At 46.9% G+C, this 18,210-nt stretch overlaps 1 protein-coding gene across 1 annotated transcript in view; it reads left to right on the plus strand.

The window, feature by feature from the left end:
- The window catches only part of eIF3m (eukaryotic translation initiation factor 3 subunit m), a 93,784-nt gene that overhangs the window by 44,671 nt on the left and 30,903 nt on the right, over positions 1-18,210 (plus strand). The window contains exons 3-5 of the mRNA XM_068353916.1: positions 6,320-6,417; positions 6,670-6,894; positions 16,598-16,745. Coding sequence (XP_068210017.1) covers positions 6,320-6,417; positions 6,670-6,894; positions 16,598-16,745 — 471 coding nt within the window. The remainder of the gene's footprint in view (positions 1-6,319; positions 6,418-6,669; positions 6,895-16,597; positions 16,746-18,210) is intronic.

An 18,210-nucleotide genomic window follows, 5' to 3' on the forward strand; every position in this document is an offset into this window, starting at 1 on the left:
CACCCCCCCCCCCCCCCCCTCACACACACCTGTGCTTGAGCTCACTTTGCTCTTGGCTCGGGTGGTAGTCGAACGTGTCCGCTGTCACCCTTGCCTTCTTTGACAGCCATTGCTAATCTTTTGTTTGCTTTTCCTTTGACAGAGTGTGTGTGAAGTTGGCCTTTGCGATGCGTAAGTGTCCTGGTTTACCTGACCGCCCTTGTGGTACGTATATGTCGGCGATTGAAACGGACCCCCACACCTTGTGTCCTCACTGTAAGGGCCAACGGTGTGATAAGAATAAGGGCATATAAGGCGTAAAGCCCGCCTTCCTCTTCGCCTTAGAGGCCTTCCTTCGCCTCACAAGGGTGTTAGGAGGCGCCTCTTCGGTTCATCTTCTCCGCAGTCCGCTGCAGAGGAACCTCGCCGTCGTTTGCCGACTCTACCAGCTACATCCCTGGACCTCTCCGCAGATCGTTCGCGATCTCCTTCGGTGTAAGGTAGTCCTTGCAAAGGACACACCGACTTTCCACCCGTCAGACCTGCTGACCTGCCTTCGCTGTTCCTGGCCGCTGACGCGCTGTGGGCGCCTACTCACCCTGTTGTTAAACGGGTAACAGTCCCTTCGGGGCTCAATGGGCTTTCACACAAAATTGTGTCTGAGTCCCTTACGCGCCAGGTATCCCCTGCATGCCAACGTGCAACTGCACGCAAGCGCTCGCCTGCTGAAGATCCTGTTATAGCGCGCCAGCGCTCACCTGCACGCAATCACTCACGCGCGCGACCCTGGCCAAATCCCATCATGCGACCGCCAGCGCAACCCCCAGCGTGATCCCATGCGCGAGGCTGCAGGAGGCCGCACAGCCAGGTCATCATCATCATCATCATCATCATCATCATCATCATCATCATCATCATCCCACACGCGCACGCAAGCACAGGACAGCGCGCTCGCCGAAGGGAGGGAGGATTCCGGATAGGTCCAGGGACTTTTCAACTTCTTTTCAGGCAGACCATCCTTTGGTAACTCCTCCTAGGGATCGAACGATCCTCTTCCCTCCAGAGGGAGTGTCTGACAGCGCAGCTGTAGGTCAGCAGCCCTAGTATGGGTCCCTAGTCAGAGTGGTCATGCAGGCTTTTAAGCCAGTTCTCTCTGAGCTGGGCCACAAATCAGTGGCAGCTTCGACTCCCCTGAAGAGGGAAAGAGGAGTATCTGACGTGGTAACTTCTCCAAGGGCGAAGCTGACTCCTCGGAAGTCTTTGAGGAAGGCCTCCTCACCCCCCCAGACTTTCACTCCCTCCCCTTCGGACGAAGGTTTCCCGTCCTCAGGGGAGTCACGTGAAGTGAGGCGTTCCCCCATCGCACCAATGAGGGAAACCCCACCTCGCGCAGGGAAGTCTTCTCGGGTAAGGGTGGAGAAGAGCCTCCCACCATCACTGTTGGAGTCCTGCATCCCTCCCAGGAGTGAGTCGAAGGACTCCCAAGACTTTACTGAAGTCATCCTCAAGGATTAGACCAGAGCCAGCCAAGCCCTCGGAAAACGTCCATGAGTCCCCCCAAGAAAAGCCTTTGGGGACAGGAGACTTCGCTGTTAGCCCTTCAGGAGGAGAGCTACGGGAATCAGAGCATGCGTTCTGGCAGGTTCTGACCCTTATGAGGAATCTCAATGGGTTTGCAGATCCAGAGATTCCCCCTTGTGAGGGCAAGGACACGGTCTTGGACCGAGTCTTTGGTACTCAAAAACCCTCAAAGGCCAGCGCAGCTTTGCCCTGGTCTCAAGGGGTTAAGAAAGCCAGAGACAAGGTCGAAGGCCACCTCTCCGAGCTTGCCTCCTCCAGCCGATCCAGCGCCGGTAACAAACTCCTCCCGCCTCCTCGTGTCCATCAGAGGAGGTACTTTGACATCATGGAGGAGACTTGTTTAGCTCTTCCCTTACACCATTCTTTGGAAGAGCTTACCAGGGGAGTCCTCGCTTACCAGGGGAGTCCCTCTAGAGAGAGACTCCAACCGGCAAGTATCGTTCTTGGCGACGGAGATCCTTAGCCAGGAGAAGGTGGCGAAGTGTGCCATGCAGGCAACTTTGTGGCTAGACATCTGGCTAGGAAGGCCATGGAGACCTTTTTACTCTCAGGCACTCGTACTATCAAGTTTCTAGCCCACCAAGTCTCGAACTTATGGGCTAATACCATCTTGAAACGTCGAGATGTGGTGTCTAAGAGATTCCACCAAAAGGTCCCCAGTACCGAGATCAGCAGGCTCAGACATTCTTCCATCTTGGGGAAGAATTTGTTCGAGCCTAAGGACGTGGAGCAGGCGGCTGAGAGGTGGAGGAAGTCCAACGAGGACTCTCTCCTACATAGGGCTTTAACATGGAAGCCCCACCAACCCAGCAACCACGTCCTACCAAGACCACGAAACCGGCAGCTACAGCGAAGACAACGGTGTCTAAGCCCTTTCCTGTCAAGGACAAGAAATGCAAAAAGTCCTCCAGGGAGGAAAGAATTCTAGAGGGAGTGGCCGAGGCCGCAAACGCTAGGATTGGCAGTCCCCCTGCATGTCCACCTGTGGGGGGATGCCTACAAAGTTGCGCAAACAGGTGGCAGCTACTCGGGGCCGATTCCTAGACAATTTCCGTAATCAGCCAATGATATCGCGTCCCGTTCACAACATTTCTACCTCCCCTGACAGCGAATCCTGTGCTCCCTTGACATGGGATTGACAAGGGGGCAAGATCTTCGGGCAGAAGTCAAGACCATGTTGAAGAAGGGAGCTCTCTAAGAGGTCGTTGACGGCTCCCCAGGCTTCTTCAGCTGACTCTTTCTTGTAAAGAAGGCGTCTGGAGGCTGGAGACCAGTCATCGACCTCTCAGCTCTGAACAGGTTTGTCAAGCAGACCCCATTCAGCATCGAGACGACAGACACGGTAAGAGTTGCAGTGAGACCGCAAGACTTCATGTGTACACTGGACCTGAAGGACGCGTACTTCCAGATCCCAGTCCATCCGTACTTCAAGGAAGTACTTAAGATTCAGCCTAGACAACAAGATCTACCAGGTCAAGGTGCTGTGTTTTGGTCTCTCCACAGCACCACAGGTTTTCACCAGAGTGTTCACCCTAATATCATGGTGGGCACACAGGATCGGCATCCGTCTCCTCCGTTATCTGGACGACTGGCTGATCCTAGCAGACTCGGAGTCAGCCCTTCTTTAACACCGAGACAAACTTCTGGGACTTTGCCAAGATCTGGGGATCATGGTAAATCTCGAGAAGTCTTCTCTGCTTCCTACTCAAAGACTGGTATATCCAGGCATGATCATAGACACTAATCTCCACAAAGCCTTCCCATCAGACGACAGTATAGCAAGGCTGAGGAGGGTCGCGAGTCCTTTCCTCAGACGAGAAGAGCTCCCAGCCCAATCGTGGTTACGTCTCCTCGGTCACCTTTCATCGTTGGCCCGTCTAGTTCCCAATGGTCGCCTCAGAATGAGATCTCTCCAATGGCGACTCAAGTCCCGGTGGAAACAAGGTCACGATTCCCCGGACGTCATGATCCCTATGGGTCCTGTGGAACGGACGGACCTCCAGTGGTGGGTGACAGACGAGAACCTACGAAGGGAAGTGGATCTTCTCGTCCTCTCCTGGATTTAATGCTGGTTTCGAACACCTCAAAGAAAGGGTGGGGGCCCCACGTTCTGCACCACAGGACCTCAGGCCTGTGGTCAGAATCAGAAAAGTGCCTCCATATAAATCTGCTAGAAATGAAGGCTGTATTACTGGCCCTTCAATAGTTCCAACATTACGTGGCGGGTCACCCTATGGTGGTGATGAGCGTCAACACCACAGTAGTGGCTTACATCAACAAGCAAGGAGGTACCTTTTCAGAGCAGCTATCACATCTCGCAGTAGAGATACTGAGATGGACCGAAGTCCACTCGATTCCACTATCGGCTCACTTCATTCCAGGCAAGAGGAATGTGCTCGCCGACAGTGTGAGCAGAGCGTCTCAGATAGTGAGTACCGAGTGGTCTTTGGATCATCTGTAGCCAACAAAGTCCTGACTTTGTGGGGTTCCCTGAGTGTGGATCTGTTGCTACAGCACTGAACTTCAAGCTCCCGCTGTACTACTCCCCAGTCCCAGATCCCAAGGCACTCTGGCAAGATGCCTTCCAACAACGGTGGGACAACATCGACGTACTGTATATGCCTTTCCCCCGTTCTCTCTGATGAGGAGGGTACTCAACAAGACCAGAATATCGGTCAATCTCTCGATGACCCTTATAGCTCCGCTATGGCATCGCGCAGAATGGTTTCCAGACCTTCTGCAACTCCTAACGGAACATCCGAGAGAACTCCCTCCACGGCACGAGCTACTCAAACAACCACACGTCAACATCTTTCACAAAGCCGTGGCTTCGCTTCGACTTCACGCCTGGAGACTATCCAGCATCTCCTCGCAGAGAGAGGATTTTCACAACAAGTTGCGAACAGGATTTCTGGACACCTACGAAGGTCATCCGCAGGGGTCTACCAGGCAAAGGGCGAGTTTTCTGTGGTTGGTGTCCTGGAAGGGGTATCTCTCCACTCGATGCCACTATTCCAGCATTAGCGGATTTCTTCGTGTATTTGCGAGAAGAAATGCGCCTTTCGGTCTCGGCAGTAAAAGGCTATCGCTCAGCCTTAAGTCTTGCCTTCAGGCTCAAAGGAGTGGACATTTCTTCTTCGTTGGAACTTTCCCTACTCATATGAAGTTATGAACTTACCTGCCCTCAGTCGGAAGTGAGACCTCCTCCATGGAACGTGGTTCGAGTTCTCAGGTCTCTTAAGAGACCTTCCTACGAACCATTACGCCAGACTTCAGATCACCACCTAACTTGGAAGACGGTGCTCCTACTAGCTTTGGCCTCGGCCAAGCGAGTCAGTGAACTTCATGGTCTCTCATATGATATCGCCCATTTAAGGGGATGGGGGGAGGTAACGTTCAGATTCGTCCCTGAGTTTGTTGCTAGGACTTGGAATCCGGGAGTGCCGGACCCTCGGTTCGACTCTTTCCAGATTTCGAGTCTTTGTTCTGTAACAGATGACCCAGACCATCTCCTACTGTGCCCAGTAAGGAGTCTGAGGCTATATCTCAAAAGAACGGCTGCAGTTCGTCCCCAAGTGCAGACATTGTTTGTGAGCACTGGGAGGACAAAGAGGAGAGTTGCCAAGAATACTATCTCAGCATGGATTCGTAGGGTAATCCATCTGTCCCTGAATCCTGACCCTCCTCCGTCACGTTGCCCTAGAGCACATGTCGGGCGTAGCTACGTCCCTGGCCTTCTAGAAGAACTTTTCAGTGACGCAGGTTCTACAAGTGGGGGTGTGGAAGCGTCAGACGACCTTCACAGCCCACTACCTGCAAGACTTGATCCACAGGAGGCTCGATACGTTCTCTATCGGGCCTGTGGTGGCTACACAACAGCTGGTTTAAAGCTCAGGCTCCTTAATGGACAAGTAGCAGAAGGTTGAGGGCATTGTTACCCTGGTCTTAGTCTGCATGAATGAAAAGGTTTGTCTGGCCCTTATTCTTTTCTTCATCCTCCCCTCTCTTGGGGAAAGCAGCATCCTGGGTTCTCTGCACAGCTGACCTCGAACCACTGCAGGTAAACCATGTTTCCTTGTGTTCCTAGTATTAAGCTAATACTGTCACATCCCCATACCCTGACTAGGTGGTATTGGGAGAGTCCTAGCCTAAAGTTTCCATCTAAAGGATTACAGGTCAACTTCCTAGGACGAGTCACACTTCAGACCTTCACACACAGCTTACGTATGCTGCAGCCCTTGCGCAGTAAGGATCTAGTGAGGTGCAGGGACTCCTTATTGTTGAGTGCTGACACACAAAGATACTGAGTCCCCGGGCAAAGCCAAAAGCCAGTACTGGTTGGGACTTACCACCCTTCCTAAGGGGTGAGTCACCCATATTAGATAGCATGGTTTGTATTTCAGTTACAGAACAAATGACAAATTCGTAGGTAATTTGTATATTTCTTAACTATACAAACCTTAGCTATTTAATCAAACTTGCCCGCCAGCCCTATCCCCCGTGAAGTCCTACCTCTAAGCAAAGTGAGCTCAAGCACTGGTGTGTGTGGGGTGTGGGGGGGGGGGTTTAGCAAGCTACCCTCCCTACCCCCCCACTAACTAGCGGTGGGGTAGTAAACCCTCGTTAAAATTCTAATGGCTCATCATTTCAGCTACGCCGAAAGTAATTACCCATATTACATAGCTAAGGTTTGTATAGTTAGGAAAAATACAAATTACCTACGAATTTGTCATATTTCCAAGTATTTCTGTCATCACAGGTGCCTGTGGGTGAAAAGACAGAGAGTCTAATTTTAGCCTTCTGTGAAAAGCTAGCTAAAGCTCCTTCCAACAGACTAGGGAGCGTATGCCTCAGAGTGTAAGTATTTTGGTGCCGAAGGAACTTCCTGTTCTGTATTAGAGTTTTAATAACTTTATACACTTTATTAAAAAAGAAGTAAAGGTTAAGCTAATGATGAAATTATGTTTGGTAAAGAAAAATTATGCACAGCTGTTGAAGAAGGTAGCTTATTGAAATTCGTGCATTAAGAATTTAACAAATTCTCTTTAGCTGGTATTATTGGAATCTGAAATGCTTCAATTCCTTGCGATAATCATTTATCCATTTCAGGCTTAATTTGCTGTTCCATGCTTTACCTGAAAACCTTGGTGTCCGTTACCATGTCTATTATACCATGGTGCAGGTGTCTGGGCAGATTGGACAAGTCCAAGCTGTCTATCAGTCTGCAGAAAAGATGCGAACCACCTTGAATACAGCGCAGCCTCCTCCTTCCACTGAACAGATGCAACAGTTGCTTCGTTTATTGCATCAAACTCTTCTGGCAAACAAACTTAGGTAAATATTAAAACTGGTAAATTCTGAATACGTGTTTTGAAAATTTTCTTGAAAGAATAATGTGTATGCCCAGTTCTGTATAGCCTTTTTATAACTATTTTTTCTGAATGTGGTTTTTTTTTTTTTTTTTTTTAAAGAGTTATATGATGTATAGCATTTTTGTAACTATTTTTTTTATCTTTTCATTAATGTAGTGTTGTTTTCTCCTGTAAACAACATATGGCAGTTAGTTTATGTTGAAATCAATTGTGGTAATTGAGTTATTTGGCCATTATAACTTTATATGTTAAATGACAAAAGGGTTATTATATTGAACTTACGTATGGATATTTGATAATTGGTAGCACGTTGACATCGAAAACTGTGCAGAAAAATCTAGTAGTGTACAGTAGATGACTTATAATTTAATATTTGTCAAATATTGAAGAGTTTGCTAAGGGAGATCTTGAATTAGTTTATCCACAAAATATTTAGATTAATGACTAGAATGGATTTAGATCACATAATGATTAAAATTGTAGAAAGGTCTGTCCAGATGCAGGGAAAAGACTTGAGGTTTTAGAGATACAGATGGTAAGTAGTATGGTAAAAAGCTATAAATGTTTAAGCTAGAAAAAATAGAGAAAATTTATTGTGAAAATGTTAATGATGGTGGCTATCCATTAACCAAGAAGATTGGGTATTATTTTCATGATTGCACAAACCAGTTATTGTGTTCAATCCAATTAGCTTGCCAGTTTCTTAACCCTTAAATGAAGACTGAATTTATAAGTAATAGACCTTGCATATTGAAAAAGCCCAAAAAGACAAAAACAATTGGAGTGAAAAATATAATTCGATGAAATATGGAAGTTATCAAATAACACTAAATTTGGGTTCACACCATTTGTACATGAAGTTCCGACACACATTTAGGAATAGTCCTTCCTTTGTTGTCAGTCCTATAAAATGACGACAAACTCCGTACAGTAATCTGCTGTTTTCTTCCATTTTATGTTTCCGAATCTGCTCTTGGGTTTGCTTCCATAACTTACTTCAATTACGTAGGGATAGTGGTTCTGCTCCTTCCTAATAAGATGTTGCTTAGACCCAGTTCCTGCTTAAGCCTATTTCTCCTGAAATATTTGACGCTTGAGATGCATAAGGGCCTGGATTTGCTACTTTGCAGGATTCAGAATTGCTCATATGAGTGTCACATCCCTTTTAAACTAACAGGACATGAAGGAAGCATCCAGTCAGTGTTCCCTCTAGCTCTACTAGTCCTCTGATGACGGAGGCACCAAAGGTCAGTACGGACCTCTGCCATCTTGAGGGAGAACTCGCGGGACTAATCCTGTCAGTTATCGTGTGGTGAAGTGAATTATTTCCTATGAGGATACAGACCTTTGAAACTCCATGTGTTGTGTACCTTTTGAGTGTTGTTCAATGTGGTAAACTTAAAGCGTAACTTGTCTCGCTTCTTGGTTACTTCTCTGCTGCCTCGGGAGTGAGTTACCCGACTCATGATAGAGTATCGCCTGTATCTACGTGCCTGATAGTTAGTTATTCGTCAGGTGAACTCGCTTGGCATCCACAGCATTCCCAGAATGGTAATCCTTGTGCTGTAATGATCTGTGTATCAGCTGAGGAAGCTTTTCAGAGTGAAAAAAGTCATTATTGGTGGCTCAGACTATAATTCTTCTCTAGAGGGAGAATGGCTAGGAAGAGGAAAGAGTTCAGCCTCTCTCCTCCTCTACCATTATCTTCACCTCCTTCCCTTCATCAGGTATTTCTTGCTTAAAAAGACAACAAAGAAGGGAAGGCCATTTACTGAACGTTCCTTGTGACTTTTGAGTGATAACTAGTCCTTTAGAAGGGAGTGATGGTACTTGCCTTCTAACTGGTATATATATGGTCAGTCAAGCGAGTTTGAGCGGGTGTAATGTTTACACTGAGATCAGGTAAGGGATCCTACTAAAAAAAAAAACATCGGTACTGTATGCCAGACGATAGTGGAGGCATGTTGTTTCTTATCCTGGTGTTACTCCCAACAATGTTGAATCAGTTGTAAATGAACAGTCTTATCCAGACCTATCTCCAGTACTTAACATTATGCCAGGACGGGTATTTGTCACGCTACCTCGCCAACCCAATACGGAGCTCCAGCGTCAACTGTTACTGTCAAGGTCGGTTACAATTGTGAGTTTGGTGAGACTCCACAGCTGTTTTATCAGTTGCAGATGAAAGATCCTATCTAGGAGCAATCTCCTACAGAGTGCAGCCAACATAGCTCAAATGGTACCTGGTACCTCTTGTGTTTGGTAAGTGATTGTGACCTGTGGTAACAGCTACTGCAGTTTACCTTCAAGGTGCTGCAGAGGTTTTTTACTGACTATGGCAGCAGTGATCACTGTTTGCACCTGTCTGGTGATCGATTGTCTAATTCTGACCTCCTCGGAGAGGCAGCTACTACAGGATTGAGATCCGATTCTCTTTCCTTTGTCATAATCTGTGGATTGTGGTAAATGAAGAAATCAAGCAGAGGTTGAAGTACTTGAACATGCTGAAAGACAACTGCAGCAGCGAGTGTCTTTGTAATAAAGAATTTTTATGTTCAAAATTTATTACAAGAGCAAATTGGCAAGATGAACTTGGAGAATCAAGTTACAGTGGAGGAACAGATGTTTAAGAAGGGATTGTTTTTATTACTTGTGACTTTTGGAATGTGATGTTGCAGGTAGGAGAAAGAGTAACTATAGCATGGATGAAATAAAAGATGGGTAGACAACTGGTAAATAGAATTATTGAATTGCTTGTGAATGTTTTGATTTAATTAGTATACAAGGCCCATACTACTCAATGCAGTAGAAATCTGGTTATTACCAGGATAATAGAGATCATGTTGAAAAGGTATGAATATAGAATGCCAGAATCCAGTGGCTGAAAAATAGTGAGATTTCAAAGGTAGAAATGGTTTGTACATGTGATTAGTAGTAGTTTGTCAGAAAAGCAGCATAATGAAAACTTTTAGGAGGCCTATAGGGAAGAGCACATAACAGAGAATGCATTTTATATTCAATGTAAAATATCGGGGTGTTAGCAGTGTCAGGGGCAAATTTTTTTGTTATTTTCCTTTCTGTTTGGTGTGTGCTGTTTTAATAACTTTATTTGGCTAGTGTTAGTGTCTCTCAAATTGACAATGTAAATACAGTATCAGTGTGTGTTACTAAGTTGGACTTCAGTACTTTTAAATGTTGTGTTATCAATGTATCATTTATAGATGTTGACCTTAGAAATTTGTTCCAACACAGGAACTTACCTCGAACTACTTTCATACGAGTTACCTGGAACCTCCTCTCAACCGACCAGAGTTGTGTGTAGTTTACCCTACTCCCGTTTTCTGTAATGGTAGGCCTAGGCGAAAGGATACGTGCCTTGAGGGCAATGCCGAGGCAGGGCACATGTGAGCTTGGGTCGCGACCTTCAGTAAGTTCTCTGGTCGCGTCCTGATATCATCTCGACGCTCCTCATATTTCAGTGCGACCCTTTGTGTTGTGTACCGCGTGTGTGTCCATGTGTCCCATTGTGCTCTCCCTTGTGCTTCGTGCTTTAACTTGTGTTCCCTTGTGCTTTCCTTGTGTTCTCTTTCTTTTTCCACTACGTTCCTGTGTCTGGCGGTATTGAGTTAGTGTGTGATGGAGCATACCGCCGTTGTCCTGGGCCTAGGGCCGGGAAGTCGTGTGGGGAGTTTTTATCGAAGCCCGATGTGGACCTGCATACCCTTTGTTCCTCGTGTAGGGGTAAAGTGTGCTCGCTTTCGGACACGTGTCCCGAATGTGTTACATGTAGCGAGGTTCAGTGGGTTAATTTCGGGACCAAGAAAAAGAAGTCTTCGAAGCGATCTCCCAGGAAGGCAAGTTTTTCTTCTCCTGCAACATCGGCTGGTGAAAGGTCGGATAGAGTTCCTTCTTCCCCTACCCAGAGTAGGGGACGAGGTAAGTCGGTTAAGGGGAAGAAATCAGGGCTTCTTCTCCAGGAAGGTCTTGATTCTGGGGTGTCTGTTTCTGTTCAGGCGTGTGAGGGGCCTGAGGGTATGGTTAGGGGACGTCCGCGGGACGTTGCTCTTGTGCAAGGGGAGCACGTCTCGGATGGGGACCCCATGTGGAATAAACATGTTCCTTTTTCTTCCCCAGAGTCTTGGGTGGATGTTTCAGGCGCCTCCGCAGCGGAAGGCGCCCCAGAGAGAGAAGATTCCCCGCTGGAGGATCCCCTTGGATGGAGTCTACCGAGGACGCCGTGTAGGTTGCCTTTGAGGGTGGAAGAAGGTCTGAGCTCCTTTTTTCCGTTCGTGGATCACCCGTCTGGGCCCCCAGCACCTTCGTCGGCGGTTCCCGAGCTGTTTTTACAACCTTCGACGTCGGGTACTCAACAGGTTTTGAGCAAGGTTCCACCCGTACCCCTGTCCCGTTATGGAGAGGGGTCGGACTCGTCTGCAGCCTAGTCTTCTTTGTCGTCAGAGGAGGAAGTTTGGAGGAGACACAGGAGGAAGAGAGACAGATCTAGGAGAAGACGGTCTGTCTCTAGGTCTCCATTGAGGTCTCGGTCTAGCAGGAGAAGGTCTCGTTCCCCGCGAAGGAAGAGCAGGAGGAGTGCCTCCCTGAAGGAGCAAGAACAGTGGGTCCTAGTTCCCCGCAGTAAGCATAAAGACCTTACTACGGTCACGGGCTCTGTGGTCAGGCTTACCGGAGACAGTCCTCCTAGAAGGGCCTCCGACAGCCGCAAGTCGGCTTCAGCCTCGGACTATAGACCCCCGTCGGACAGGCGTAAGTCCCCCTCGAAGGTGTCTCAATCCGCCCAGCGGAGGGAGTCGCCTCAGAGGACGGGCAGCCGCGACGAGTCAGCCCATGGAGGTGATCGTCGTGCACGGAGCCCTCCATCGAACACCTTCACGGAGGAGCCCGTCCCCTTCTTGAAAACCCAAAAGACGAACGGAGGCTCCCGTCTTTTCCGAAAGGTCCAACCTCAATCCTAGGCAGAGCGGAGTTGCCCGTGTCAGCGACACTCCACATTGCAGGACGGAGGAAGCGGATGGTGACCCGGATGATGGACCAACGGAGGACTCCGCGTATAGGAGGGTGATTAACTTAATAAGGAAGCACCATAGGATCGAGGAGCCTATACCTTCGGAGGAAGACGTCTGGCGGTCCAGCCTGAATAGGATTATGGAGGATCCGATCCAGAAAAAGCCATCCTTAGCCCTGCCAGAAGCAAGGGACGTCAAACTGGGACGGTCCCATATTGATAAGGTTGTGAACCGGAACAAAGACACCTCAAAGGGACAGAGTTCTTCCAAGCTCCTCTAAGGCCTTAAGTCTCAGAGCAAGTACTATGCCTTGGAGGGACGTCCTCATGGAGCCAGCAAACTGGAAGACGTTCTGGAGATTTTGGGTCAAGGTGCCCTGGAGGACAGGGCTGCTTCTGCTCCTATTTTCTTCTCCCAGGCAAAGGCTGTTATGATGGAGGAAATGTCAAAGGACCTTATTAATGTCGCCTCATGGTTGGACTGGTGGGCTCCCAGATTGCAACAGACTCTATGGACCCTGCCAAACGAGATGCCTTGAGAGAGTTAGTCAGCTCGGGGGGCCGCGCCCTGAAGTTCCTGACATTCCAGTCCTTAGCTCTGTCAGCAAACTGGGTGTTGAGAAGAGAGATTCAGTCCTGAAGAATCTCTCTAAGAAAATTCCGGACAGGGAAGCTTAGGCTCTCCGGAACCTGACTGTGTGGGACGAAGGGCTCTTCCCCCTAAGAAGACGGAGGAGGTCGTTGAGAAACTGGCTAAGAGGAAGGAGACCGAATTACCTAAACACCAGGCGATGAGAAGACCTGGGTTTAGGAGACCTAGTTCCGATGCACCTTCAACTTCTCGCTCTTCTCCTACTCAAGTAAGGAGAGACTCCTCGGCGTGTCTGTGGTCACAGGCAACTCATCCCACCTGAAGGGGAACCAACTCAGCTCCTTCCCCGTTTAGGACAGCCTACCCTTCAGGCAGGAGAGGATGTTCCGGACGTTCATCCCAAAGGAGGTAGAGTGAGAGGCCCCTCTCTCCTGCCCAAGCCTCAGGTAGGGGGATGCCTCAGACTATTTTGGCAAGCTTGGAAACTTCATGATGCAGAACTGTGGACGGTGACTGTTTTAAAAGAGGGCTACAGGCTTCCTTTCCTGGCGGATCCACCTCTCCTTATCCCAGCAAGTCGGGCGGAGTGGTTGGCCCCTAAGGACAACTTGAAGAGAGCAGCCTTGCAAGAAGAAGTCTCCACTATGTTAGAAAAGGGAGCAATGGAGACTGTTCACCCTCCAGGTCCGGGGTTCTACAGTCTACTCTTCCTGGTGGAGAAAGCAACGGGAAGTTGGAGGCCAGTGATAGACCTGTCAGCCCTCAACAAATTCATACGAAAAACCGACTTCAAGATGGACACCCCGAAGTCAGTCCTGGAGTCCTTGAGGGAGGGGTATTTCATGTTGTCCATAGACATCAAGGACGCCTATTTCCAAATTCCAATCCATCCAGCCAGCAGGAAGTATCTCCGAGTGAGGTGGGGCACCCAGATCTTGCAGTTCAGTGCCCTGTGCTTCGGACTCTCCACAGCCCCCCAGGTATTCACAAGGGTATTCACGACGGTCTCCGTCTAATTCGGTACCTGGACGATTGGTTACTCCTTTCTTCCTCAGAGGAAGTCTTGAAACAACAGGGCACGGATCTTCTACACTTCTGCAAGACCCTGGGTATCACCATCAACCTGGAAAAATCTCACCTGTCCCCAACCAACAAGATGACGTACTTGGGCATAGTCCTAGACTCCTTACTGGTCAGAGCCTTTCCGTCAGTAGACAGGTTGAACAATCTGGACCAGGTCCTCCACCCCTTCCTAGCGGACCAACCCAGAAGGGCAAAGGATTGGCAGAGGTTGATAGGCCACCTAGTGTTTTTGGAGAAGCTGGTCCCTCAAGGGAGACAGAATCTCAGGAGCATTCAGTGGAACTAAAGGATCTCTGGGATCAGAGGAGCTTCCCCCTACAAGATTGTCCCGATTCTTCCGGAAACAAGACAGTCCCTGGAATGGTGGCAGGATCGTTCGAACACTCTCAAAGGGATGCCGCTGTCTTCCGGGCCTCCGGAACTTCTCTTCACAGACGCCTCAAAGGAGGGTTGGGGAGCCCATCTCCTAGGGAAGGCGGCGAGAGGAAGTTGGACGAAAGTCGAGAAACCCCTACACATCAATATCCTGGAGATGAGAGCTGCCCAAGAAGCCTGTCTGCACTTCGGAGGTCTCCTAAAAGAAAATACAGGGGCTCTAATGTCGGACAACGCCACAGTAGTGCCGTACATAAAGAAGAAAGGGGGATTGAAGTCAAAGGAGTTGTGCGTTCTCGCATTGCAAATCTTAAAATGGGCCGAAGAAGAACAAGTCAAGTTGACGGCGAGATTCATTCCGGGAAAGAAAAATGTACTGGCCGACGGCCTCAGCAGAGTAGGACAAGTGGTAGGAACAGAATGGTCCCTTCACCCGGAAGTAGCGAAGTTCATCATTCGAATGTGGGGATCTCCGGTAATGGATCTCTTCGCAACAAGGCTGAACGCACAACTTCCCGTATTCTGTTCTCCTGTCCCAGACCCAAAGGCAGCATTGGAAGACGCATTCCAGCACAAGTGGGACAACCTAGACGTTTTAAGCCTTTCCTCCTTTTGCTCTGATCAGGCAAGTGCTCAACAGAGTCAGGACAGCCAACAACATAAAAATGACTTTGGTAGTGCCCTGGTGGCCGGAGAGGGAGTGGTTCGCAGATCTAAAAGGACTGGCAATACTCCCTCCGTGGCCTCTTCCAGACAGATCAGACCTACTGAATCTAAGGTTCCACGAGAATCCTCAGTCCCTTCGTCTACACGCCTGGAGGTTATCCAGCGCCTTCTGAGGAGACAAGGATATTCGGCGAAAACAGCAGACAGAATGTCTCGGTATCTTAGGCAGTCCTCAACAGCAGTATACCAAGCAAAATGGGCAGCTTTTACAAGGTGGTGTGCTTCAAGAAAAATCAAGCCCTTAGAAGCATCGATCCCGGACATTGCGGAATTTCTCGTCCACCTCAGGAATGAGGTGGGCATGTCAATTCCAGCAGTGAAAGGAGTACGAGTCGCTCTAGGAAAAGTTTTTCTCTTGAAAGGAATTGATCTAGGGGCTTCTAGACATATTTCGATGCTCGTCAAGAGTTTTGAGCAGTCCTGTCCTCCCTTTACGTCCAGGGTTCCTCAATGGGACGTGGCTAGAGTACTTGATATGCTTAGTAAGCCCCCTTTCGAACCCTTGAAGGATATAGTGGATAGAAATCTTAATCTTAAAGCGGTCTTCTTGTTAGCCCTGGCTTCAGCGAAAAGAGTAGGAGAGATCCATGGGTTGTCCTATGAAGTGGAACATTCGAGGGGTTGGCGAGATGTCTCCTTCAAGTTTGTACCTTCGTTCGTGGCCAAAGCTCAAAACCCCTCAGTTTGGGACCCTAAGTTTGAGGGCTTCTCTATTCCAGCAATTCCCAGATCGGACAATCAGGATGAATTGAAATAGTGTCCAGTCAGAGCTATAAGGAAATATCTGAAAAGGATGGCCAATCTACGTCCAGGTATAAAGAATCTTTTCGTCTCCACAGGTCCGACTAAGAAGCAGATTTCTAAAAACACCATTTCCTTTTGGCTCAGACAAGTCATCATCAAGGCTTACACTAGTGTGGGTCTACCAGTGCCAGGAAGACCCAGAGCACATGACGTTAGAGGTATTAGTACCTCTCTAGCTTTTGAAAAGTACATGTCAGTAGCACAGATTCTTAGAGCAGGCACCTGGTCAAGCCAGTCGACGTTCACGTCTCAATACCTCAAGGAATGTACGAGGAAGTCCCTAGATGGGTTTTCGATTGGTACAGTTATCTCCGCGCTCCAACCGGTTTAACGGCCCAAGACCCAGGTTCAATCGTGGATATCAAAACCATCAGACACAGGTGCGATCTTTTCTATCTTCCCCTTGTCTTCGCTTTTTAACTTTTTTTCCTTGAGAGCTCGTGACCAGTGGTCCTGCACAACCATGTCCTAATTCTTCAAGCACTTCATCACAGAATTTCGAAGGGTGAGTACTGATACACTAATATGAGCTCTTTGTGTAGTTTATCCTACTATCCAGTTTTTTTTTTTTTTAACCGTTAGTACCTAGTCCCCTGTATAGGTACGTGTCATCCCGTCAGTTGGGTCTTAAGTCAGGTAGGCACTCCCACCTCCTAAAGTGTAAGTCTCCTATGAAAGTAGTTCGAGGTAAGTTCCTGTGTTGGAACAAATCACAAATTATTAGTAATTTGTATTTTTCCTAACATAATTACCGAGAACTACTTTCGGGTTATGGCCCTCCCTTCCTTCCCCGAGTGCCTCACTGACCTTTGGTATTTTTACTTTCAAAGAACTTACTGAAGGTCGCGACCCAAGCTCACATGTGGCCTGCTTCGGCATTGCCCTCAGGGCACGTATCCTTCCTCCTAGGCCTACCATTACAGAAAACCGGAGTAGGGTAAACTACACAAAACTCTGGTCGGTTGAGAGGAGGTTCCAGGTAACTCCCATGAAAGTAGTTCTCGGTAAGTATGTTAGGAAAAATACAAATTACTAATAATCTGTGATTTTTAATCATTCCAGTGAAGATGCAAGCAAAGTGATGATAGAGCTACTAGGAACTTACACGACAGAAAATGCTTCACAGGCCAGAGAAGATGCTCATAGATGTATCATTGCATCACTGGCAGATCCCTCTACTTACATTATGGACCATCTCCTTACTCTAAAGGTATGTATCGGCTGTCCACATCTGTGATTTTACGGGAGATATCTCATCAAACTCTGAAATTGTTATTAGTTCTATTATGTTTGATGTATCTTATACATATTTTTACCGATTATTATCATTATTATTATTTGCTAAGCTACAACCCTACTTGGAAAAGCAGGATGCTATAAGCCCAGGGGCGCCAACAGGGAAAATAGCTTAGTGAGGAAAGGAAACAAGGAAAGATAAAATATTTTAAGAACAGTAACATTAAAATAAACGTCTATATAAACTATAAAAAATTAACAAAACAAGAGGAAGAGAAGTAAGATAGAATAGTGGCCGAGTTAGCAAGAGAACTTTAACCCAAGACAGTGGGAGACCATCGTACAGAGGTTATGGCACTATCCAAGACTAGAGAACAATGGTTTGATTTTGGAGTACAGTCAAAACTACCCCCCCCCCCATTAGGTGACAGACAGCAGCAAATGCTGAAAACTCCTTAAATGACATACTCATAACATGAAAAAAAAAGTCTTTCTGTATTAAGAGAAAGGAAAAGACAAAAGTAATACTTCATCGTTACTGAAATGAACGGTCAGTCCTGTAAGAGTAGAGCTTGTCACATTGGGCTTGTAAATCCCCTCTTGCTTGAGGGTACACTTAGGCACACTATTCTATCTTATTTTTCTTCCTCTTGCTTTTTTTTACCAAAGTTTTTATAGTTTATATATAGGAAAGATTTATTTTAATGTTACTGTTTTTAAAATATTTCAGTTTTATTGTCAATTACTTCTCTTGTAGTTTCCTTCTTTCCTTTTCTCACGGTTATTTTCCCTGCTGGAGCCCGTATAGGGCTTATAGCATCCTGGTTTTCCAACTAGGGTTTGTAGCTTAGCAAGTAATAATAATAATAATAATAGACTGAAATGAACAGTAGAAATGTGTGAAAAACAGAAATGAAAGAAATAGAAAAGAAAGAATAGGAGATAAGAGTTATATAATGATATACTGTACAGATATACATACAGATAATCTTTCTTTCCCTTCTAGTTATCCAAACTATGATGACAAAGGCAATCGCCTGTAGTTTATTTTACTGGAAGGAATAAAATCCTTAAATTAAAAGTATGATGAAAATTAAAGTAAGTGATAATTGATTGAAATTTAATATAATGATAGGGTTGTGGGAAATTATATTGAAGTGAAAATGAAATATATGCAAATTGGATAAATTAAAAGAAGTAAATAATTAATTTGTGGTGAGGATTTGAGTTAAGAGAAAATAGGAGGAAATTGATAAGTAGTTTGTTAGAGTGTTATAAAGGATTTAGGAGTTTAAGGAAAAGGTGTAAAGGTAGAAGTTTGTACAGTACTCTACTATTAAATCCAATAATATAAACTACATTACCATTGAGTAAACTATGTGAAAACAATACAGCAAGTTATTTAGCCTATCTAGAAGGTGTCATTAGGAAGTATGGCG

This window comes from Palaemon carinicauda, chromosome 30 (assembly GCF_036898095.1).
Source record: "Palaemon carinicauda isolate YSFRI2023 chromosome 30, ASM3689809v2, whole genome shotgun sequence".
In the NCBI taxonomy this organism is placed as follows: Eukaryota; Metazoa; Arthropoda; class Malacostraca; order Decapoda; family Palaemonidae; genus Palaemon; species Palaemon carinicauda.